Below are 24,550 nucleotides of genomic sequence, written 5' to 3'. Positions count from 1 at the left end.
TGACAGCGTTAAAACCGCTGACCTCTTGGCCGAATAGTCCGTTTCTCTTGACTATTTAAGACAAATCCTGGGGTGCCTTTCTCCTCGGACCCTTGAGGCTTCGAGGAGCTTCCACAGTGGCCAAGGTAGCATCCGAGCTACAGTGGCCCATTCGCCATCTTGGTAAAGGAGTCGAACCCAGCGGCTGGGAACCGCCGCCCCTCCCCCTCCCACACCCCACCCCACCCCAAAACCTTTCCCCCGCAGGCCCCAGACACTTACTATTTTTCCCTCGAGTGCTCCAACAGACCGGGCACGAACATTGGATGGCAGGTTTGAAACAGCGTGTTGCTGTACGCGCAGGTGTCTGGGTGGCGGGTCCCGTAGCTGCTGACTGGAGAGCAGGCCGGGTGGTGTCCGGGGCGCACGGGCTTGGCTGCAAGATAATCGCAGAGTCACTGAACCTCGCGGGGTCTGGTGGAGGCCGTTCGGCCCGTCGCGCCTGTGCCAGCTCTTTGAACGATCTGTCCAATTAGTCCCCATTTCCCCCCCCCCTCCCCCTTCGGTTCTTTTGCCGATTATCTTAAATCCCTGTCCCTCGGGTTACCGACCCTCCCCGCCACTGGAGACAGTTTCTCCCTCCCTCTCTACTGGGGGGAGTGGGGTGGGAGTTCTCCCCGGTGTCCTGGGTTCAATATTTATCCCCCAGCCTGCATCGCTTTTTTGAAAAAAAAACACACACACGCACCGATGATCTGGGTCATTGTCTCATTGCTGTTTGTGGGATCTTGCTGTGCGCAAGTTCGCTGCCGCGTTTCCTGCACTGCAACGGTGAGTGCACTCCGGAAACAGTTCTTCATTGGCTGTGAAACGCTTTGGCCCGAGAGAAATGCCCCTCCCGGTTTGGGATCAACTGCTGTTTGTAGTGTACGTTAATGATTTAGACGGGAGTATAGGAGTTATGATCAGTAAGTTCGCAGATGACACGAAAACTGGTGGTGTCGTAAATAGTGAGGAGGAAAGCCTTAGATTACAGGACGATATCGATGGGCTGGTAAGATGGGCGGAGCAGTGGCAAATGGAATTTAATCCTGAGAAGTGTGAGGTGATGCTTTTTGGGAGGACTAACATGGCAAGGGAATATACAATGGATGGTAGGACCCTAGGAAGTACAGAGGGTCAGAGGGACCTTGGTGTACTTGTCCATAGATCACTGAAGGCAGCAGCACAGGTAGATAAGGTGGTTAGGAAGGCACATGGGATACTTGCCTTTATTAGCCGAGGCATAGAATATAAGAGCAGGGAGGTTATGATGGAGCTGTATAAAACACTAGTTAGGCCACAGCTGGAGTACTGTGTACAGTTCTGGGCACCACACTATAGGAAGGATGTGATTACACTGGACAGGGTGCAGAGGAGATTCACCAGGATGTTGCCTGGGCTGGAGCATTTCAGCTATGAAGGGAGACTGAAAAGGCTAGGGTTGTTTTCATTAGAGCAGGGAAGGCTGAGGGGGGGGACCTGATTGAGGTGTACAAAATTATGAGGGGCGTAGATAGGAAGAAACTTTTTCCCTTAGCGGAGGGGTCAATAACCAGGGGGGGCATAGATTGAAGCTAAGGGGCAGGAGGTTTAGAGGGGATTTGAGGAAAACAAATTTCACCCAGAGGGTGGAACGCACTTCCTGAAGAGGGTGGTAGAGGCAGGAACCCTCACAACATTTAAGAAGTATTTAGATGAGCACTTGAAACGCCATAGCATACAGGGCTACGGGCCAAGTGCTGGAAAACGGGATTAGAATAGACAGGTGCTTGATGGCCGGCACGGACACGGTGGGCCGAAGGGCCTGTTTCTGTGCTGCATAACTCTGTGACTCTATGCATAAGGGTCAACCACTCGGCACTGAAGGATCGTGGTTATGTTACTGGGCTGATAATCCAGAGGGCTGGAGTAATGACTTGGAAACGCAAGTTCGAACCCCACCAGACTGGCAGCTGGGGAATTTAAATCCAGTCAATTCAATAAATCTGGAATTAAAAAAGCTAGTCTTGATGATAATGGCAAGCGCGAAACTGCCGGACTGCCGCAAAAACCCATCTGGTTCACTAACGTCCTTCGGGGAAGGGAATCCGCCACCCTTACACCAGTCTGGTCTACACGAGACTCCAGAGCCACAGCAGTCCGCTCGCCACTCAACTGCCCTCCCAAATGGCAACCCGTGAATGAATTTTCAACAAAAAAAGAAATTCCGTTTCTGAATCGCGGTGTGCTCTCAACACAGGGCCCGAGCGACCCCACTCTCTCTGAGCGACCTGACGTTCAATGAGAATAACAATCATGAGGAGTAGGAGCAGGAGTGGGCCATTTGGCCCCTCGAGCCTGCTCCACCATTCAACGAGATCAAAGCCTCAACCCCACTTCCCTCGCCGCCCCGTCGTAACCCTCGACTCCCTTGTCGATCAAAAATCCGTCAAACTCAGCCTTGCATACATTCCAAAGATTCCGAAGATTGATGTCCCTCTGACATTTTGGCAGGAGGAATTAAAAAAAAAAAGCAGCGTGTTATCAAAATGGTGAGAGATTGCAGAGCTCTGAGACGCAGAGGGATCTGGGTGCCCTGGTGCATGAATCGCAAAAGGTCAATGTGCAGGTACAGCAGGTAATTGGGAAAGCTAATAGGATGTTATCGTTTATCGCGAGGGGAATTGAATATAAAAGTAGGGAGGTTATGCTTCAGCTATACAGGGCATTGGTGAGACCACATCTGGAGTACTGTGTACAGTACTGGTCTCCTTATTTAAGGGAGGATGTAAATGTGTTGGAGGCAGTACGGAGAAGGTTTACTAGACTAATACCTGGAATGGGTGGGCTGTCTTACGAGGAAGGATTGGACAGGCTAGGCTTGTATCCGCTGGAATTTAGAAGAGTAAGAGGCGACTTGATTGAAACATATAAGATCCAGAGTGGTCTTGACAGGGTGGATGTGGAAAGGATGTTTCCCCTTGTGGGAGAATCTCGAACTAGGGGTCACTGTTTAAGACAGAGATGAGGAGAAATGTTTTCTCTCAGAGGGTCATGAGTCTTTGGAATTCTCTTCGGTGAAAGCAGAGTCTTTGAATATTTTTAAGGCAGCAGTAGACAGATTCTTGATAAGCAAGGAGGGTGGTGGGGGGGGTGAAAGGTTAGTGGGGTCAGATGGGAATGTAGAGTTGAGGTTACAATCAGATCAGCCATGATCTTGTCGAGTGGCCGAGCAGGCTTGAGGGGCCGAGCGGCCTACTCCTGCTCCTAATTCGTATGCTCATAAATTCTTCCTCATCTCCATTTTAAATGGGAGTCACCTTATTCTGAAACACGAGAGGAAACATCCCCTCAGCATCTACCCAGTCAAACCCCCTCAGAATCTTGTGTTTCAATTAGCTCACCTCTCGTTATTCTAAACTCCAATGAGGACAGGCCCAACCTGCTCGACCTATCCTCATAAGACAAACCCCTTCATCCCGGGAATCAGCCTAGTCAACCTTCCCTGGACTGCCTCCAATGTAAGAGAACCTTGAGGGGAGATCTGATTGAAATGTACAAAATGTTGAGGGGCCTGGATAGAGTGGAGGTGAAGGGTCTGTTCACCTTAGCAGAGAGGTCAATGACGAGGGGGCAGAGATTCAAAGTGACGGGTTGAAAAATTAGAGGGGAGATGGGGAAAAACTTTTTCACCCAGAGGGTGATGGGAATCTGGAACTCACTGCCTGAAAAGGGTAGTTGAGGCAGAGACCCTCAATTCATTTCAAAAGGAGTCTGGATATGCACCTCAAGTGCCGTAATCTGCAGGGCTACGGACCAAACGCCGGGAGGTGGGATTAGAATGGGTGGAACGTTTATCGGCCGGCACAGACACGATGGGCCAAGTGGCCTCTTTCCGTGCCTTAAACTTTGTGATACTCTAGGTGTGGTCTCACCAACGCCCTGCACAGCTGCAGCAAGACTTCTCTACTTTTATACTCCATCCCCCCCTTGCAATAAAGGCCAACATTCCATTTGCCATCCTAATTACTTGATGTATCTGCATGAATCCTGGAGAATAATATCCTATAATTATCCCACATAAGGGCAATCGGGTTACATATGACATTATCTGACATAAACCCAACACACTGGCTCTGTTTCCGGGGGTACAGTTGAGAGACAGGGACCCAGACACTTACAGAGGCACTTACCGATCTGAGCGGAGTGTGGGCGCCTCGGCATGTTCTTGGAACGCACGACCTCCTTTATGCGGTCGACCTCCAGCTGGTACCGCCTCCGGTCCTTCATAGCCCCTTCCTTGGCCTCCTTCAGTGCACCCTCCAGGGCCTTGACTCTCTCAGCCGTAGCCCTAAGCCGTTTCTCCAACTTAGGAAGCTCACAGCGAAGATCTGCATTGTCACGAACCAGCTGGGAGAGGGCGGGCGTTTCACAAATGGCGGGTGATTTTTTTTTCCCCCGTTAAAAAGAAAAAAAAGGAAAAGGAATCGATTGGTCATTTGCCCGTCACAAATCCGCGTCCCAGAAAACCCAAACCACTTCACAGCCTTCAGGATTCAACACGGATCAGCCATCCCTCCATTGTCTCCGGGTCAAAATCCTGCAACGCCCTACCGAACAACACCGTGGGCGCACAGACCACATGAACGAAAGACAGCAAGGGGACGGGTGGTAAATACCCAGCTTCGCCAGGGTCCCGTAAATGGATTTTGAAGAAACAAAAAAAAGATTGCAGTGGTCTTGAAGAGGCGCACAGGTTCTGCCTTAGCAGCAGAATGATACGCCATGCACCATCCGTGAGCAATGCCAGGGAGGAGCCGCCAGTGCCGAGCCATCTACCAAAACGAGGCGCAAGAGTGCCATCCGGTGGCGGAAGTAGGCCCACACCGAAAGCAGAGAGAGTTTGGCTTCAGACCGAGAGGGGGACAGCAGACGTGTTACATTCCTCGGTCCTGCCACAACCTCCCATACAGAAGCCTCAGCCCTCCTGCACCTGGCCGGGAGGTCCTATCCTTCCCCCCCCCCACACCCCAGTCTGGGCGGTGAGGGGGTGGGGTGGGGGGGCCCTCTCTTGGCCTCGCCCGACGTGCAGGCGCGTCCCCGCGCACAGACGCAAGTCAATCTCCCAGTGCGGCATCGGGGGGAGCCAACCCAAGTGTGGTGCAGTGAGAGGAGAGGGCAGGACGATAACTGGACCAGGGAGGGCCAAGTTGGTTCGATTCCAGTGGACTGAAATGCAAGTCCTACAGTCTCCTTATTTCAAGTACACAAGAGGAGGAGGCCATTCAGCCCCTTGCTCGAGCCTGTTCCTCCATTCAATCGCAGCTCATCTGTGCCCAACCACCGCCCCCCCCCCCCATCTACCCACCTGTGCCCCCTATTCCTTAATACCTGTTTACAAAAATCTATCAATCTCAGATTTAAAATTAACAACTGACCGAGCATCGATCGCCATTTGCCCTCCGTCTCTAGAAGTGCTTCCTCATTTCACTCCTGAAAAGGTCTGGCTCTAATCTCTAGACTCTGCCCCCCAAGTCCGACACTCCCGAACCGACGCAAATAGTTTCTCCCTCCGTCTACCCTGTCCATTCCCCTTAACGTCTTGAAAACTTGGATCAAAATCACTCCTGAGCATACTAAATTCCAGGGAATGACAACCCTCGTCTGCGCGGTCTCTCCTCGTAATTCAGCGCTTGGAGTCCGGGCATCATTTCTGGTGAATCTACGCTGCGCTCCCCTCCGAGGGCACCCTAAGGTGGGGTGCCCAGAACCGCTCACAGAAACTCCAGGTGTGGTCTGACCAGGACTACGTACAGCTGAAGCGCGACTGCTACCCCCTTGCATTCTCGTCCTCGAATAGAAATTCCATTGGCCCTTTTTGATTTATTTTCTGTACCTGTTGGCGGCATTTTAAATTACGATTGGCAACTAAGTTGGGAAACTTACGGCAGTTTAAGAGGTAGACTTAGCTGGAGTGGAGGCATTTCTCTGCAGTGCGGGTTGAGGAGCTGGGAGAGGCACCACCGATGTTCTACAGTGCCACCACTGGTGGGAGGCTATAATTACTGCGTGACATGTTTACATACACAGACCCCATCATAAATGTGGACATAGAGTCATAGAAATTTATAATGGGATAAAGCTGACAGGGAGCGGGCGCAGATGTAAAATTTGTCATATTGATAAACAGAAAGTTTAAAAAATGAAAGAGAGTTGGAGAGCGTCCGTGTGAAACAAGGATAACTGAAAGAACAACAAACAGGAATCCAAGGCAGAAACAAACAGATCGCAACTGGGTATAGCAGATAGAATAAATACACCTTAACTTTCACACCTCACCAACAGGAATTTTCGAGCAAAACAGTTTATTTGGAGAGCGGAAAGTGCGTCGAACTCAAAACAGTTTTAAAAGCAAGCAACAGTAAAACGGAAAGCTGGTCCACGGGGGGAGAGGCCATTGAACCCGCACCCTGCCAAAACCCGCCTGCCACGCGACAGAGCAGCCGCGAGCTCACCGCTAGTCCGGGTGGCCATTCGCCCCATCGCGTCAAGCACCAAAACCAGCCAAGGGCGGTCAGTCAGCGTCTGCGGTAAAACGCAGTGCCAGTCGCCGCCTCCCACTTCAACAGGGTCATCTTATCGTCAACGCTGCATATCGTCACGTCACGTCACTGTTTTCAACTGGTTGATATTAGACATCTAGACAAGGCACTGAAAGGACGGCAATGCCCACCCCTCCCCCCCCCGCAAACCTAGTACCCTCCCCCACCCCGAACCCAATCAGAATTGCCGGTAAGTTGAAAGGTCACCTCAACCAGCAGCGAGGTTGATAAAACCGCCACGAGCCCCGATAACCTACGTCTGTTTGTTACCTCGAGCCTCCCTCTCTTCCCCAACGGTGCATTCACCCCTCTGGGCAGGGGCCTAGCTCAGAGGCCTGGCTGTCAAACTCTCACTCTCCAGCCTCAGGGTGTAAAAGTGTCGGAGGTTTATGGCGTGATCCTATCCCAGAGCGAGGGTTCGACGTCTTCACGAGGGGAATGGAGAGAACTCGCGGAAAGAAGGGACCAAGACAAAAAAGGTATTTAAAATATTCTAGAGGTATCAATTTGGCTTTTTGTTTTTTTTTTAAAGGGATGTGCCACAAGGGGACTTCATGGACACAGATCCCATTTCCCGTGCAGAAGAACGGTTTAATCCCAAAAGCTTTTAGGTTGGGGAAAGCAAAGCATTAAAAAAATAAATACCTACGCACTGTCTTTCCCCCGGCCTGCCGAACAACCTACTGAGAGAGGTGACCTTTCAACGTCCAACCCTAATTCAGGTATAGAGCAGTCCAACATAACAAGGAGCGCAGCTCCCTCAGGCAATAGCAAGCCATGCCATGCGTGTAAACAGGGCCCGGTGGCTTTGGCGTGTCCAGTTCAAAGCAAATCAGTGAACGTGCGGAGGCGGTGGGGAGGGGGGGAAAGAGGGGGAGAAAGTAATCGAGGGTGGAGGTGGTCACCAATTCTATGCCTCAAGGGAAAAAATGATCGCGATACAGAGGAAGGTTCTAGAGGAGGATAGGGCCTCGGCAATGTCAATGTCGAGGTCAAGGGGGTGGGAGACCAACAAAATGGCGACACTTTTTCGGCTCTATCGAAGAATTCTGACTCCAAGATCTTCCCGTAAAGGGCAGACAAATTCTCTTGCACCATTGTTGGAGTGCTAGTGGCCAGGGTTGTGTTGGGGACGGACGGACGGGGGGGGGGGGGGGGGGGGGTGCGCGATATGGGTCATTATTGGGGTGATTTCTGACTGGCCTGGAACCTGAAGTATTTCCATAGCCTCCTCCACCCCCACGACTCTGGGTTCAGCAATTCTGTCCAGAGTCCTCACCGCGTGATCTCAACAAAGACCATTCCTCGAGCGAGCGTCCTGGCCAAGTCTGCGAGGTGGCGTCTCTCTCCTTGTCTAACATACGTGCGCTCACAACAAGAGTGGACCCTGGACAACCATCAGGGGTGGGGACCCCCGTGAAGACTTCCCCCCCCCCCACCCCCCACCTCCATGCCCTCCCCCCTTATTTTGGCACATTCTACTAACGGTAGCGGTTGGCTGTACTCGATGCGTGTACTCTCACCTCAGAGTTGGGAGGTTGAGGGTTCCAGCCTCGCACAAGAGACTGGAACTCATCATCCAGACTGACGCACCCAAGTGTCAGTGCTGAGGGAGCGCCGCACTGTCGGAGGGTCAGTGCTGAGGGAGCGCCGCCCCGTCGGAGGGTCGGTGCTGAGGGAGCGCCGCCCCGTCGGAGGGTCGGTGCTGAGGGAGCGCCGCACTGTCGGAGGGTCGGTGCTGAGGGAGCGCCGCACTGTCGGAGGGTCGGTGCTGAGGGAGCGCCGCACTGTCGGAGGGTCAGTGAGGAGTGGAGTGGGAAGGAGGTGATCAGGCAGCGAAGAATGAAACTGGATTCACGACAGCCCTGAGCCAGGCACAACACAATGCTTCCGCCTCGCAGTCTTTACATTCAAAAAAAAAAGCCACAGCAGGATGGAGGTGCGGGGGCAGGGTGGGAAGGATAGGAGAGGGACAAGGGTGGGTCGGGGAGGAGGGGGGAACGGGGGGAGAGAGAGGTACCTTGTTGTGCCAGTGCATCACCTGGAGCCCATTTGGACAGAGGCAGGGAGGGCAGGGAAACAGGACAAAAGCCATCGAAAATACAAGAGAGATAAAGAAAGAGGATGAGTCAAGGGTCTGGCAGAAAGGGGACACAGCAAAACAGAACACAGGCCAAACCCAAAAAGAACAAGCGTGAATGCCGCAGGGCTGAAATGAAACATTAAAGACGGACGTTTCTCGAACCTACCGACCAACCTATTCAAAAATTCTCATCCTTGTTTTCAAATCCCTCCCTGGCCTCTTCACCACCACCCCAGCCCCCTCCTCCCCTCCCTATCTCTGTAACCTCCTCCAGCCCCTACGACCCTCCGAGATCTCCGCGCTGCTCCCCCGATTCCGGCCGCTTACGCGTCCCCACCCCACCGATTCCCGTCTCTCCGCCATTGGTGGCCGTGCCTTTAGCTGCCTGGGAGCCCCCCCACCCCGAGCTCTGGAATTCCCTCCCCGAACCTCTCCGCCTCCCACCCTCTCTCTCTCTCTCTCCCCTCCTTTAAAACGCTCCTCTAAAACTTCACTCTACGACCGAGCGTTCGGTCACCCGTCCCGAATATCTCCTTACGTAGCCATTCAGCCCACCACCCCCACCCCGAGCCTGTTACACCGTCCGATTGCACCACGGCTGATGTGCACGAGTCAGCTCAGCAACCCTACGTGCCCGGGCCCCTCCCTCCTTCCCTCTCCCCATGCCGGCCTGGCCTTGCAAGCAACAATATTACACCAGAATATTATTAACCCTTCTGCAATTTGGGTGCAGTCTATTCAAATTTCAGCCGCCTCAGAGCCAAAGGGCGCCCGAAGCCCGCGACGGTTAACAGTCAGCATGACTGATTGAAGCACCTTGCAGTCCAAAACCGACTCAGGGAATGCGCGGGGGGGCCGAACGGAAGATGCGCGCACCGAGATCAGGGGTTTGGACGCGGTTGGTGGGTGGGGGGGAGGAAAGTAGGGAAGGGGGAAAAACTACAGCGGGTGGATGAATGGCAGGCAGTCGGAGCCAGGACCGCCGAGGGCATGAGGACCGAGGGGCAGGAGTTGGGAGAGTGACTCAGATGGAAGCCAAAACAGCCATGAGGGTAAAACGAATAAGCTAGTAGCAGTTTGGACAATCCCAGACTGTTACACGGCAACAGGAGGAGGTCCATTCAGGCCAGTGCTACTGTTGGGTTGACCAACCCCGGGGAGGATTTTCTGCACGCGCCCCCCAACAATTTAGTTCCGCGCACCCCACCCACCGTGACCCTCACCTGTTTGTGAACCTTTGTAAGTTGGTCCAGGTTGTTCTCAAGAAACGAGATTTTCTGCTTCTGAGAGACGCTCCCTCCACTGTCGTCTGGCTCCAGGTCAGTACTCTGGAGGAGGAAACCACACACAGAGCCTGAGGTCAGGGAACTCAGAGCCACTCAGCACCATTGTGAGATGTCTCGATGAACGCTGTGTGGACCGGATACACAACCTCAAAGAGGCAAGATGTTAAGAGGAAGTTTTAAAATTTAAAAAAAATGCATTACTGGGGCTTATTCACAGAGGCACAGAATACAACAAATTGCATTTATATAGCGCCTGTAGTGTCGTAAAACATTCCCAGGCTGCTTCACAGGTGTGTAAGTCAGACAAAATTTGCCCCCGAGCCACATAAGGAGATATTCGGGACAGGTGACCAAAAGGTCGTTCAAAGAGGGAGGTTTTAAGGAGCGTCTTAAAGGAGGAGAGGGAGAGAGAGAGAGAGGAGGGGGGGCAGAGAGGTTTAGGGAGGGAATTCCAGAGCTCGGGGCCCCCAGGCAGCTGAAGGCACGGCCGCCAATGGTGGAGCGATGGGAATCGGGGGTGGGGGGGGGGTGGTGGGCCGGAGCTGGAGGACAGCAGAGATCTCGGAGGGTTGTAGGGGCTGGAAGAGGTCACAGAGATAGGGAGGAGGGAAGGGCGAAAGGGGGCCATGGAGGGATTTGAAAACCAATTTGGGAATTTAAAAATTGAGGCGCTGTTTTACCCGGGAGCCGGCGCGTGGGTCCAGCGAGCACAGCGGGGCGACGGGCGAATGGGACACAGGCGGCGGAGTTCAGGACGGGTTGAGCTCCAGACAATGGAAAGCAAGAGGCCGGAACGCGTTGGAACGGTCCAGTCTAGCGGCAACAAAAGCACGGGTGAACTGAGGGAGGGGCAGAGCCGGGCGATGTTAACAGAGGTGGAAACAGGCGGTCCTAGTGATGGATATGTGGTTGGAAGCTCGTTACAAACAGTCTGTTTGAGCCTCCGATTTTTTTTTTTTAAATTCATTCATGGGATGTGGGCGTCGCTGGCCAGGCCAGCATTTATTGCCCATCCCTAATTGCCCCCTTGAGAAGGTGGTGGTGAGCTGCCTTCTTGAACCGCCGCAGACCTTGGGGCGGAGGTACACCCCACAGTGCTGTTAGGGAGGGAGTTCCAGGATCTCGACCCGGCGACAGCGAAGGAACGGCCGATATAGTTCCAAGTCAAGACTTACTTTTCTGACCCGTGTTGTGAGGTCTTGAACAAAAAGTTTCCGTAGGTTATGAAGAGTTTGGAGTTCTCGCGCCTGCGGAGAGAGGGGAAGGAGTGAGTGTAAATGTGTCACAGTGACGCCTCGCTGAGGTTTCGGAACTTTCATTTATCTGCGAGCCTTCCAGACTCAACACAGCTCAACAATTTCCCATGATAATCACCGCTCCCACGTCCCTGCACGGCAGCTGCTCTTAGTGGTTTCTGCTTTGACCATTTACAACCCCTCCAGATCCATCTTGTGTTCCTTTACTTGCCCCGTCAACAACTCTCATCTACCTTTCACCGTCGTAGCTTTTGTCACTCAATCTCCCCTGCCTTCCACTCGATCACATACCGTCCCCTTTAGTTCTTTCCTCCCCACCCTCCTGCCCCTGTGTTTGTATGAAACCCGTTACCTCGCTATCATTTCTAACGAAACGCCTGCCCTTTGCACCGGTGATGCAACATGACGTTCGTGTTTTTGGTGACATATTAGCGATCCCAGAGCACGGGGGGGTTAGATACAGAGTAAAGCTTCCTCTACACTGTCCCCATCAAACACTCCCCAGGACAGGTACAGTACGGGGGGTTAGATACAGAGTAAAGCTTCCTCTACACTGTCCCCCATCAAACACTCCCCAGGACAGGTACAGTACGGGGGGTTAGATACAGAGTAAAGATTCCTCTACACTGTCCCCATCAAACACTCCCCAGGACAGGTACAGTACGGGGGGTTAGATACAGAGTAAAGCTTCCTCTACACTGTCCCCCATCAAACACTCCCCAGGACAGGTACAGTACGGGGGGTTAGATACAGAGTAAAGATTCCTCTACACTGTCCCCCATCAAACACTCCCAGGACAGGTACAGTACGGGGGGTTAGATACAGAGTAAAGCTTCCTCTACACTGTCCACATCAAGCACTCCCAGGACAGGTACAGCACGGGGGGGTCAGATACAGAGGAAAGCTCCCTCTGCACTGTCCCCCATCAAACACTCCCAGGACAGGTACAGCACGGGGGGTTAGATACAGAGTAAAGCTTCCTCTACACTGTCCACATCAAGCACTCCCAGGACAGGTACAGCACGGGGGGGTCAGATACAGAGGAAAGCTCCCTCTGCACTGTCCCCCATCAAACACTCCCTGCGTCCCTCTTTAATGAGTCCTTGCTACAACACCCTCCTCCCCCAGTACCAGACCACGAGATTTCCCCTCCATGGCTACTTACGACAGTCTCCTCGAGACCTTTAAGATCATGTTTAGATTGCTCGTGTTTGTCGTGGAGAAATCTGCAGAAAAGAATCAAAAGCGTCTGTGTGAGAGGAGGAGGAGGTCATTTCCTGCTTTCAACTGGCCTCCTGAAAACCCCCGGAGTTTGTTATCGCCCCTACTGTTGGATGCCGTGCCCCACCCGCCCAGGCTGCCTGACGTACCCAGTGTCCAACCTTCACCGAGTGAGGAACGCACCGACACGAGAAACAATAAACATGCGCCCTTGTTAATCAGCGCCCAGGCAGACGGTTCACAGCCTGTGGACCCTCCGCTACGTCACACCACAAGGGATGAGTGTGGGAGGTACAAAAAAAACACAACTTGCATTTATCATCGCACTTTCAAATGGAGTGAAACATCCCCAGGGTGCTTCCCGTGAGTATTACCAAACAAATCTGACACCCAGCCACATAAGAGGATGTTAGGGACAGGGCGATCGAGAGTTGGGTCAGAGAGGGAGGTTTTGAGGAGCGTCTTAAAGGAGGAAAGAGAGAGAGAGACAGGCGGACAGGTTTAGGGAGGGAATTCCAGAGCTCGGGGCCCCAGGCAGCCGAAGGCACGGCCACCGATTGGGGAGCGATGGGAATCGGTGGTGGTTGGGGTGGGGGGGAAAACGCGCGAGAGGCTGGAATCGGCGGAGCGCGGAGATCTCGCAGGGTCGTAGGGGATGGAGGAGGAGGTTACACAGGTAGGGAGGGGCCGCGAGAAGGCCAGGGAGGGGTTTGGAAACACGGATGAAACTGACCCGAGGACAGTGTGGTGCTCCCTCGGTACTGACCCTCCGACAGCGCGGCGCTCCCTCAGCACTGACCCTCCGACAGCGCGGCCCTCCCTCAGCACTGACCCTCCGACAGCGCGGCGCTCCCTCAGCACTGACCCCCCGACAGCGCGGCGCTCCCTCAGCACTGACCCTCCGACAGCGTGGCCCTCCCTCAGCCTTCTGAGTAAGAGGTGAGAGAGTGAGTGAGAGACATCCACTGTGCCACGGTGGGCACTGTCTGGAGAAGGTGATAAGACCCGGGGACCTTACCATTGTGTAATTGATTCCACACTGGGATTCCTTGCCTAACGGACACTGAACAATTAGACCGGGAGCAGGCGGAAGGGGAAGTGGGGTAGGGCGCGCAGCCCGAACTTACGTAAGCTCCTGAAGTCTTTTGCTTTTTTCCCTCTGCTCGCTTTTCAACTTCTCGTAATCGGCGTGCAGCCTCTCCAGCTCCAGGGTGAGCTTCTGGTTCAAACTGTGAAGGGAATCAGAGGTCCGTCAGGAAGCAACGTGAATTAGACAAAATCTACAGCACAGAAACAGGCCGTTCGGCCCATCCGCTCCGTGCCGGTGTTCCTGCTCCACACGAGCCTCCCCCCGCCCCCCCTACTTCATCTCCCCTCCCCCCACCATCACCGTATCCTTCTATTCCTTTCTCCCTCGTGTGTTTATCCAGCTTCCCCCCCCCCCCCCACCTTAAATGCATCTACGCCGTTCGCCTCAACCCACTCCCTGTGGTGGCGAGTCCCACATTCTCACCGCTCTCTGGGTGAAGACGTTTCTCCTGAATTCCCCGATTGGATTTATTACTGACCGTCTTATATTGACGGCCCCCGAGTTCTGGTCTCCCCCGACAAGTGGAAACATCTTCTCTCTGTCTACCCAATCAAAACCCCCCTTTGTAATTTTAAAGACCTCCATCAGCACACCCCTCAGCCTTCACTTTTCAAGAGAAAAGAGACCTGGCCTCTTCAGTCTCACCCGCTAGTTTTAATCTCTTAGTTTAGCTATCGCCCTTGTAAATCTTTTCTTTAAATTTTCTCCAGTGTCTCTGTATCATTTTGATAATATGGAGACTGGAACTGTGCACAGTGCTCCAAGTGTAGTCTAACCGAGGGATATGGAGACTGGAACTGTGCACAGTGCTCCAAGTGTGGTCTAACCGAGGGATATGGAGACTGGAACTGTGCACAGTGCTCCAAGTGTGGTCTAACCGAGGGATATGGAGACTGGAACTGTGCACAGTGCTCCAAGTGTGGTCTAACCGATGGATATGGAGACTGGAACTGTGCACAGTGCTCCAAGTGTGGTCTAACCGAGGGATATGGAGACTGGAACTGTGCACAGTGCTCCAAGTGTGGTCTAACCGAGGGATATGGAGACTGGAACTGTGCACAGTGCTCCCAGTGTGGTCTAACCGAGGGATATGGAGACCGGAAACTGTGCACAGTGCTCCAAGTGTGGTCTAACCGAGGGATATGGAGACCGGAACTGTGCACAGTGCTCCAAGTGTGGTCTAACCGAGGGATATGGAGACCGGAACTGTGTACAGTGCTCCAAGTGTGGTCTAACCGAGGGATATGGAGACCGGAACTGTGCACAGTGCTCCGAGTGTGGTCTAACCAAGGGATATGGAGACTGGAACTGTGTACAGTGCTCCAAGTGTGGTCCAACCGAGGGATATGGAGACTGGAACTGTGCACAGTGCTCCAAGTGTGGTCTAACCGAGGGATATGGAGACCGGAACTGTGCACAGTGCTCCAAGTGTGGGTCTAACTGAGGGATATGGAGACCGGAACTGTGCACAGTGCTCCAAGTGTGGGTCTAACTGAGGGATATGGAGACCGGAACTGTGTACAGTGCTCCAAGTGTGGGTCTAACTGAGGGATATGGAGACTGGAACTGTGCACAGTGCTCCGAGTGTGGTCTAACCGAGGGATATGGAGACTGGAACTGTGCACAGTGCTCCGAGTGTGGTCTAACTGAGGGATATTGAGACTGGAACTGTGCACAGTGCTCCGAGTGTGGTCTAACTGAAGGGATATGGAGACCGGAACTGTGCACAGTGCTCCGAGTGTGGTCTAACTGAGGGTTATGGAGACTGGAACTGTGCACAGTGCTCAAAGTGTGATCTAACCAAGGGATATGGAGACTGGAACTGTGCACAGTGCTCCAAGTGTGGGTCTAACCGAGGGATATGGAGACCGGAACTGTGTACAGTGCTCCAAGTGTGGGTCTAACTGAGGGATATTGAGACCGAACTGTGCACAGTGCTCAAAGTGTGATCTAACCAAGGGATATGGAGACTGGAACTGTGCACAGTGCTCCAAGTGTGGTCTAACCGAGGGATATGGAGACCGGAACTGTGCACAGTGCTCCAAGTGTGGTCTAACTGAGGGATATGGAGACTGGAACTGTGCACAGTGCTCAAAGTGTGATCTAACCAAGGGATATGGAGACTGGAACTGTGCACAGTGCTCCAAGTGTGGGTCTAACCGAGGGATATGGAGACTGGAACTGTGCACAGTGCTCCAAGTGTGGTCTAACTGAGGGATATGGAGACTGGAACTGTGCACAGTGCTCAAAGTGTGATCTAACCAAGGGATATGGAGACTGGAACTGTGCACAGTGCTCCAAGTGTGGGTCTAACCGAGGGATATGGAGACCGGAACTGTGCACAGTGCTCCAAGTGTGGGTCTAACTGAGGGATATGGAGACTGGAACTGTGCACAGTGCTCCAAGTGTGATCTAACCAAGGGATATGGAGACTGGAACTGTGCACAGTGCTCCAAGTGTGGGTCTAACTGAGGGATATGGAGACTGGAACTGTGCACAGTGCTCCAAGTGTGATCTAACCAAGGGATATGGAGACTGGAACTGTGCACAGTGCTCCAAGTGTGGTCTAACCGAGGGATATGGAGACCGGAACTGTGCACAGTGCTCCAAGTGTGGGTCTAACCGAGGGATATGGAGACCGGAACTGTGCACAGTGCTCCAAGTGTGGTCTAACCGAGGGATATGGAGACTGGAACTGTGCACAGTGCTCCAAGTGTGGGTCTAACCAAGGGATATGGAGACCGGAACTGTGCACAGTGCTCCAAGTGTGGTCTAACCGAGGGATATGGAGACTGGAACTGTGCACAGTGCTCAAAGTGTGATCTAACCAAGGGATATGGAGACTGGAACTGTGCACAGTGCTCCAAGTGTGGTCTAACCGAGGGATATGGAGACTGGAACTGTGCACAGTGCTCCAAGTGTGGGTCTAACCGAGGGATATGGAGACTGGAACTGTGCACAGTGCTCCAAGTGTGGGTCTAACTGAGGGATTTGGAGACTGGAACTGTGCACAGTGCTCCAAGTGTGGTCTAACTGAGGGATTTGGAGACTGGAACTGTGCACAGTGCTCCAAGTGTGGTCTAACCGAGGGATATGGAGACTGGAACTGTGCACAGTGCTCCAGTGTGGTCTAACCGAGGGATTTGGAGACTGGAACTGTGCACAGTGCTCCAAGTGTGGGTCTAACCAAGGGATATGGAGACCGGAAATGTGCACAGTGCTCCAAGTGTGGTCTAACTGAGGTTCAATACAATTTTAATGCAACTTCTTTGCCTTTCAACTCTATCCCACTGGAAATAAACCCTGGTGCTTGTTTTTTTTTTTAGTGGCCTTATTTACCCGTGAGCCACCTTTCGTGACTTGCAGATTTCTGCTCCCTGTTCCATTTACTCCCCTGTTCTCCAAGGGATATGTGACCTCCTTATTTTTCTTATCAAAAGATATAACCTCACCTTTATCTATGTTGACAGTCATTTGCCAAGGTGTCACAGCACCCAAGCAGTGACTAATGAGTCAGACCATTCGGCCCATCATAGATTCTCTATCGGAAAGACTAAGCCCCTCCTTCCCCATCATCGGGGCTGAAAGGGTTAAGTTACGAGCCCAGGTCGCAGACTGGTCTTGTTTTCCCTCGGGTGTAGAGGATTAAGGTGTGATCTGACTGAGGAGATTAAGATGGTTGAAGAATTTGATTGGGTAGAGAGAGAGAGACAGACAGACAGAGAGAGACAGAGACATAGAGACACAGAGACTCAGAGAGACAGAGAGACCGAGACACAGAGAGAGAGAGACAGACAGACAGAGAGAGACAGAGAGACAGAGACACAGAGAGACAGAGAGACAGAGAGACAGATACACAGAGAGACAGAGAGACAGAGACCGAGACACAGAGAGACAGAGAAAGACATAGAGACACAGAGACATAGAGACACAGAGAGACAGAGACACAGAGAGACAGAGACACAGAGAGACAGAGACACAGAGAGACAGAGACAGAGACAGACAGACAGAGAGAGAGATAGACAGACAGAGAGAGACAGAGAGAGACAGAGACACACAGAGAGATAGAGAGACAGGGACATAGAGACACAGAGAGACAGAGACATAGAGACACAGAGAGACAGAGACTCAGAGAGACAGAGAGACCGAGACACAGAGAGAGAGAGAGAGAGACAGACAGAGAGAGACAGAGAGACAGAGACACAGAGAGACAGAGAGACCGAGACACAGAGAGAGAGAGAGAGACAGACAGAGAGACAGATACACAGAAACACAGAGAGACAGATACACAGAGACACAGAGAGACAGAGAGACAGAGAGACCGAGAGACCGAGACACAGAGAGAGAGAGACAGACAGACAGAGAGAGAGACAGAGAGACCGAGACACAGAGACCGAGACACAGAGAGACAGAGAAAGACATAGAGACACAGAGACATAGAGACACAGAGAGACAGAGACACAGAGAGACAGAGACAGAGACAGACAGACAGAGAGAGAGATAGACAGACAGAGAGAGAGATAGACAGACAGAGAGAGACAGAGAGAGACAGAGACACACAGAGAGATAGAGAGACAGGGACATAGAGACACAGAGAGACAGAGACAGAGAGACACAGAGAGACCGAGACACAGAGAGAGAGAGAGAGACAGACAGACAGAGAGACAGAGACAGAGACACAGAGAGACCGAGACACAGAGAGACCGAGACACAGAGAGACAGAGACACAGAGACACAGAGAGACCGAGACACAGAGAGACCGAGACACAGAGAGAGAGAGAGAGACAGACAGACAGAGAGAGACAGAGACACAGAGAGACCGAGACACAGAGACACAGAGAGACAGAGAAAAACACAGAGACACAGAGGCACAGAGAGACAGAGACACAGAGAGACCGAGACACAGAGAGAGAGAGAGAGACAGACAGACAGAGAGAGACAGAGAGAGACAGAGACACAGAGAGACAGAGAAAAACACAGAGACACAGAGACAGAGAGAGAGAGAGACAGAGAGACAGAGAGAGAGAGATAGACAGACAGAGAGAGAGAGACAGAGACACAGAGAGACAGAGAAAAACACAGAGACACAGAGACAGAGAGAGAGAGAGACAGAGAGGACAGAGAGAGAGAGATAGACAGACAGAGAGAGACACAGAGACACAGAGAGAATCTATTTTTTCTGGTGGGGGGAGCCCAGAACAAGGAGGTAGAATCCCAAATATATCCTGACCACAGGAAACCGGGGAGGAGAACACCCCTCCACTCATCTTCCAATAGCGGCCATGGGATCTTGTACACCCACCTGAGAGGGCAGATGGGGGCCTCAGTTTAACATCTTGTCTGAAAGACAGCACCTCCGACAGTGCGGCACTCCCTCAATACTGACCCCCCGACAGTGCGGCGCTCCCTCAGTACTGAACCCCCGACAGTGCGTCGCTCCCTCAGTACTGACCCTCCGACAGTGCGGTGCTCCCTCAGCGCTGCCCCTCCGACAGTGCGGCGCTCCCTCAGTACTAACCCTCTGACAGTGCGGCCCTCCCTCAGTACTAACCCACCGACAGTGCGGCCCTCCCTCAGTACTGACCCTCCCTCAGCACTGCCCCTCCGACAGTGCGGCCCTCCCTCAGTACTGACCCTCCGACAGTGCGGCCCTCCCTCAGTACTGACCCTCCCTCAGCGCTGCCCCTCCGACAGTGCGGCCCTCCCTCAGTACTGACCCTCCCTCAGCACTGCCCCTCCGACAGTGCGGCCCTCCCTCAGTACTGACGTCCGACAGTGCGGCGCTCCCTCAGTACTGACCCTCCAACAGTGCGGCACTCCCTCAGTACTAACCCTCCGACAGTCCGGCTCTCCCTCAGCACTGACCTTCCGACAGTGCGGCCCTCCCTCAGTACTAACCCTCCGACAGTCCTGCTCTCCCTCAGTACTAACCCTCCGACAGTCCGGCTCTCCCTCAGCACTGACCTTCCGACAGTGCGGCCCTCCCTCAGTACTAACCTTCCGACAGTGCGGCCCTCCCTCAGTACTAACCCTCCGACAGTCCAGCTCTCCCTCAGTACTGACCCTCCGACAGCGCGGCCCTCCCTCAGTACTAACCCTCCGACAGTGCGGCCCTCCCTCAGCACTAACCCTCCGACAGCGCGGCGCTCCCTCAGTACTAACCCTCCGACAGTGCGGCCCTCCCTCAGTACTGACTCTCCGACAGCGCGGCGCTCCCTCAGCACTAACCCTCCGACAGCGCGGCGCTCCCTCAGTACTGACCCTCCGACAGCGCGGCGCTCCCTCAGTGTTGGCACTGGAAGCACCTTCCTTGACCCGTGGTGTTGTAACTCTGTGACCAGTGTGTGGTCACTGTGCACCCCCCCCGCCCCGCCCCCCCATCGATGTTCACCATCAACCCTCAGCAGACAAACACTATCTCTCCAGGCAAACCCCTCGACGTCACGTTCCGGGACCCACAAACGCACCAAGCTCCACCTGCTTGACCGATGCAATTTAGGAAGAGAGAGAGGGAGGAAGAGGGAGGGAGTGAGTGAGAGGGAGAGAGAGAGGGAGAGGGTGGGTGCAAGTGCGCAGCTTACTCCTTCAACTCGTCGATGGTCTTCTGCTTTTCCTCAATCTCATCGCGCAGACGTGCCAGCTTTTTCTGGTGCCCATCGCGATGGTTTTCCATTTGCTGCTCCAGAACTTTCTGCAAGAACACAGGGGTATTATTGCGATTATGCAGGACGGCAGCGTCTATCAGTCTTGACCTGCAGCCTGTCTTCTCTGGAGTTCCGAAGAATAAGAGGCGATCTCATTGAAACGTATAAAATTCTGAGCGGGTTTAACTGTACAGTAAATGGAAAAGTCCTGGGGAAAATTGATGTGCAGAGAGATTTGGGTGTTCAGGTCCATTGTTCCCTGAAGGTGGCAACGCAGGTCAATAGAGTGGTCAAGAAGGCATACGGCATGCTTTCCTTCATCGGACGGGGTATTGAGTACAAGAGTTGGCAGGTCATGTTACAATTGTATAGGACTTTGGTTCGGCCACATTTGGAATACTGCGTACAGTTCTGGTCGCCACATTACCAAAAGGATGTAGATGCTTTGGAGAGGGTGCAGAGGAGGTTCACCAGGATGTTGCCTGGTATGGAGGGCGCTAGCTATGAAGAGAGGTTGAGCAGATTAGGATTATTTTCATTAGAAAGACGGAGGTTGAGGGGGGACCTGATTGAGGTGTACAAAATCATGAGAGGTATAGACAGGGTGGATAGCAAGAAGCTTTTTCCCCCAGAGTGGGGGATTCAATTACTCGGGGTCACGAGTTCAAAGTGAGAGGGGAAAAGTTTAGGGGGGATATGCGTGGAAAGTTCTTTACGCAGAGGGTGGTGGGTGCCTGGAACGCGTTGCCAGCGGAGGTGGTAGACGCGGGCACGATAGCGTCTTTTAAGATGTATCTAGACAGATACATGAATGGGCAGGAAGCAAAGAGATACAGACCCTTAGAAAATAGGCGACATGTTTAGGTAGAGGATCTGGATCGGCGCAGGCTTGGAGGGCCGAAGGGCCTGTTCCTGTGCTGTAATTTTCTTTGTTCTTTGACAGGCTAGATGCTGAGAGGTTGTTTCCCGCCACCCCCCCCCCCCCCCGGGCTGGAGAGTCTAGAACTGGGATGGGGAGGGGGGGGGGGGGGTCACAGTCTCAGGATAAGGGGGATTTGGGACTGAGACGGGGGAGAAATTTCTTCACTCGGAGGGTTTGTGAATCTTTGGAATTCTCTACCCCCCGGAGGGCGGGGGATTGCTCAGACGTTGAGTGTATTCCAGACGGAGATCGATGGATTTCTGGGACGCCGAGGGAATCGAGGGGTAGGGCGGGACAGCGGGAGTCGAGGTAGTATCGAATGGCACAGCAGGCTGGAGGGGCCAAACGGCCTCCCTCCCGCTCTGGTTTATCCTTCTTACCTTCACTTGCTCAGTTTCGCACGGCGCGCTCCCCTGCTCCGCCTCCTTCACAGCGGCTCCATTCACCGTCTCTGCGGGGAGCAGGGAGGAGAGACTCGGTAAGGCGCGTCGGAAAGCAGTTCAGTGTCACGGCAACCCCTCCCTCTGTCACGCCACCACCTCGTAGCGTGGCCACCTGCACGTCGGGGCAGGAGACGACCACTCAGTGCCCCCCACCCACCCCCAGCCCCCTCCCACCACATGGTAGCCTGTTACGTCGACAGTGCAGTGCTCCCTCAGTACTGCCCCTCCGGTGACGTGGCTTTCCCCAAGCACTGCCCGTCAGACCTGCCCCTACGTGTATGTGCGTCTCTCTCTCTCTCTCACTCTCTCTCTCTGTTCCTCTTTCTCTGTCTGTCTCTCTCTCCCCCCACCCCTCTTGCTTTTGGACGCGTGTTACCTTGTGCCTGCAGTTTGGCCATCTCCTCGTTCAGTGCATCGTAAGCTTCCTCCAGCTGCCGTTTCCTCAGCTCCATGTTGTGCACACACTCGGTCAGTGACCTGATCTTTGCCTCGTGCTGAAAAGGCAACCTGAATTCAGTAACCAAGGCCAGAGCCCCGCAGCGGGTGCCGGGAATCCGCAACAAGGACGGGAAGGCGCTGGGAACGCTCGGAAGGGCTGGCCGTGCCCGCGGAGGGAGGGAGGGGAGCAGAGTTAACGTTTCAGGTGGGCGACGACGAGCCAGAATTGGCGAACCCGGGCGTCGGGTTCCGCAAGGCTGGAGAGCGCCTCACCGGAAGTCCCTCGAGCCCGCGTTTGAGCTTCACTGGAACGTCGCGGTGAGCCGGACCGCGGACAGAGGGGCGCAGCGTGAGAGTAAGGTGGAGAATTAAAGCGACAGGCGACCCGGAAGCCCGCGGCGGGGCGGTCACGCTGGCGAACCGAATGGCGGCGTTCCGCAAAGTGCTCCCCCAGTGCGGAGCAGACCGCAAGTTACAGCTTTCCCACCGATTACAGCAACTTAGACGATCAGAGTTCAGGGGCGATCCGCCCGTCTCTGAAATAGCTGAACAGACCTCGAGAAGTCGTGGGTTTTCACACACTTCCGATACGACACAGACCCGTTACGGATGCCGACGCAGACGAGTCCAGCTGAACACTGGACGGTGCGGAACCGCCCTCAAGCAGCCCCCAGCCCCCCAGCACCTCCCGACTCCCGCAACGCGTGGGAACTGGCTGCAGGAGCAATGACAACACCGGGGCGGGCTTTCTTTTTTTAAAATAACAACACGGAGCGCACGTGTCATTCTCGCGGGTGAAAGAGGACTAAAAGTTCCAGGGAATTTTCTGAACGGCAAAAGGCTAGAAACGGTGGAGGTCCGAAGGGACTAAGGGGGGCCCCAGGTACACAGACCATTAAAATGTCATAGAACCACAGAGAAGTTGCGGCACAGAAGGAGGCCATTCAGCCCATCGCGCCTGCGCCGGCTGAAAAAAAATCTAGCCGCCCAATCTAATCCCACCTTCCAGATCCTGGTCCGTAGCCTTGCCGGTTTACAGCACTTCAGGTGCATGTCCTTTTCAATGAATTGAGGGTTTCTGCCTCCACCACCGATCCGGGCAGTGAATTCCAGACACCCCACCACCCTCTGGGTGAGAAAGCTTTCCCTCATGTCCCCTCTAATCCTTCCTCCCATCACCTCAAATCTGTGTCACAAACAGGTGCAGAAAATAATGAAAAAGGCGAATGGAGTGCTGACCTTCATATCTCGTGGACTAGTATGCAAAAGGGTACAAGTCGCACTTTGACTGCAGAAAGCCCCGGTTAGACCACACTTGGAGTTACTGAGTAGTTCTGGGCACCAGACTTTAACCTGGCCTTGGAGAGGAGTGCAGTGTCGATTCACCAGAATGATACACGGACTCCAAGGGTTAAATTACGAGGACAGATTACACAAACTAGGGGATTTTTAAAAATTCATTCACGGGATGTGGGCGTCGCTGGCCAGGCCAGCATTTATCGCCCATCCCTAACTGCCCCTTGAGAAGGTGTTGGTGAGCTGCCTTCTTGAACCGCTGCAGTCCGTGTGGGGGGTAGGTACACCCACAGTGCTGTTAGGGAGGGAGGTGCAGGATTTTGACCCAGCGACAGTGAAGGAACGGCCGATATAGTTCCAAGTCAGGATGGGGTGTGGCTGGGAGGGGAACTTGCAGGCGGTGGCGTTCCCATGCATCTGCTGTCCTTTTTCTTCTAGTTGGTAGAGGTTGCGGGTTTGGAAGGTGCTGTCTAAGGAGCCTTGGTGCGTCGCTGCAGTGCATCTTGTAGACGGTACACACTGCTGCCACTGTGTGAGATGCTTCACAGGAGCGTACGTCAGTCATAAATTTTTCGCACAACCATATTAGGAGATATTAGGACAGGTGACCAAAAGCTTTGTCAGAAATAGGTTTTAAGGAGTATCTTAAGGGAGGGAATTCCAGAGTTTAGAGCTCCCCCTACACTGTCCCCATCAAACACTCCCCAGGACAGGTAAAGTACAGGGGTTAGATACAGAGTAAAGCTCCCCCTACACTGTCCCCATCAAACACTCCCCAGGACAGGTACAGTACAGGGGTTAGATACAGAGTAAAGCTCCCTCTACACTGTCCCCCATCAAACACTCCCAGGACAGGTACAGTACGGGGGGTTAGATACAGAGTAAAGCTCCCCCTACACTGTCCCCATCAAACACTCCCCAGGACAGGTACAGCACGGAGTTAGATACAGAGTAAAGCTCCCTCTACACTGGCCCCATCAAACACTCCCCAGGACAGGTACAGCACGGAGTTAGATACAGAGTAAAGCTCCCTCTACACTAAAAAAAAACAAAAAACGGGGGTTAGATACAAAAAAAAAGGGGGGTTAGATACAGAGTAAATCTCCCCCTACACTGTACCCCATCAAACACTCCCCAGGACAGGTACAGTATGGGGGTTAGATACAGAGTAAAGCTCCCTCTACACTAAAAAAAAACAAAAAACGGGGGTTAGATACAAAAAAAAACGGGGGGTTAGATACAGAGTAAAGCTCCCTCTACACTAAAAAA

At 53.4% G+C, this 24,550-nt stretch overlaps 1 protein-coding gene across 3 annotated transcripts in view; it reads right to left on the bottom strand.

The window, feature by feature from the left end:
• Positions 1-24,550, bottom strand: part of LOC137359644 (kinesin heavy chain-like) — a 79,618-nt gene that overhangs the window by 11,519 nt on the left and 43,549 nt on the right. For all 3 annotated transcript variants that reach the window (XM_068025450.1, XM_068025449.1, XM_068025451.1), the window contains exons 17-25: positions 21,924-22,041; positions 21,485-21,555; positions 20,120-20,229; positions 13,576-13,677; positions 12,393-12,453; positions 11,147-11,218; positions 9,909-10,013; positions 4,194-4,410; positions 262-415 (exon numbers count right to left, since the gene is read on the bottom strand). In XM_068025450.1, coding sequence (XP_067881551.1) covers positions 262-415; positions 4,194-4,410; positions 9,909-10,013; positions 11,147-11,218; positions 12,393-12,453; positions 13,576-13,677; positions 20,120-20,229; positions 21,485-21,555; positions 21,924-22,041 — 1,010 coding nt within the window. The remainder of the gene's footprint in view (positions 1-261; positions 416-4,193; positions 4,411-9,908; positions 10,014-11,146; positions 11,219-12,392; positions 12,454-13,575; positions 13,678-20,119; positions 20,230-21,484; positions 21,556-21,923; positions 22,042-24,550) is intronic.

Source organism: Heterodontus francisci, unplaced genomic scaffold (genome assembly GCF_036365525.1).
Source record: "Heterodontus francisci isolate sHetFra1 unplaced genomic scaffold, sHetFra1.hap1 HAP1_SCAFFOLD_1313, whole genome shotgun sequence".
In the NCBI taxonomy this organism is placed as follows: Eukaryota; Metazoa; Chordata; class Chondrichthyes; order Heterodontiformes; family Heterodontidae; genus Heterodontus; species Heterodontus francisci.
The sequence above is the reverse complement of the archived record's forward strand: the minus strand, read 5'-3'. Positions and strand labels throughout refer to the sequence as shown.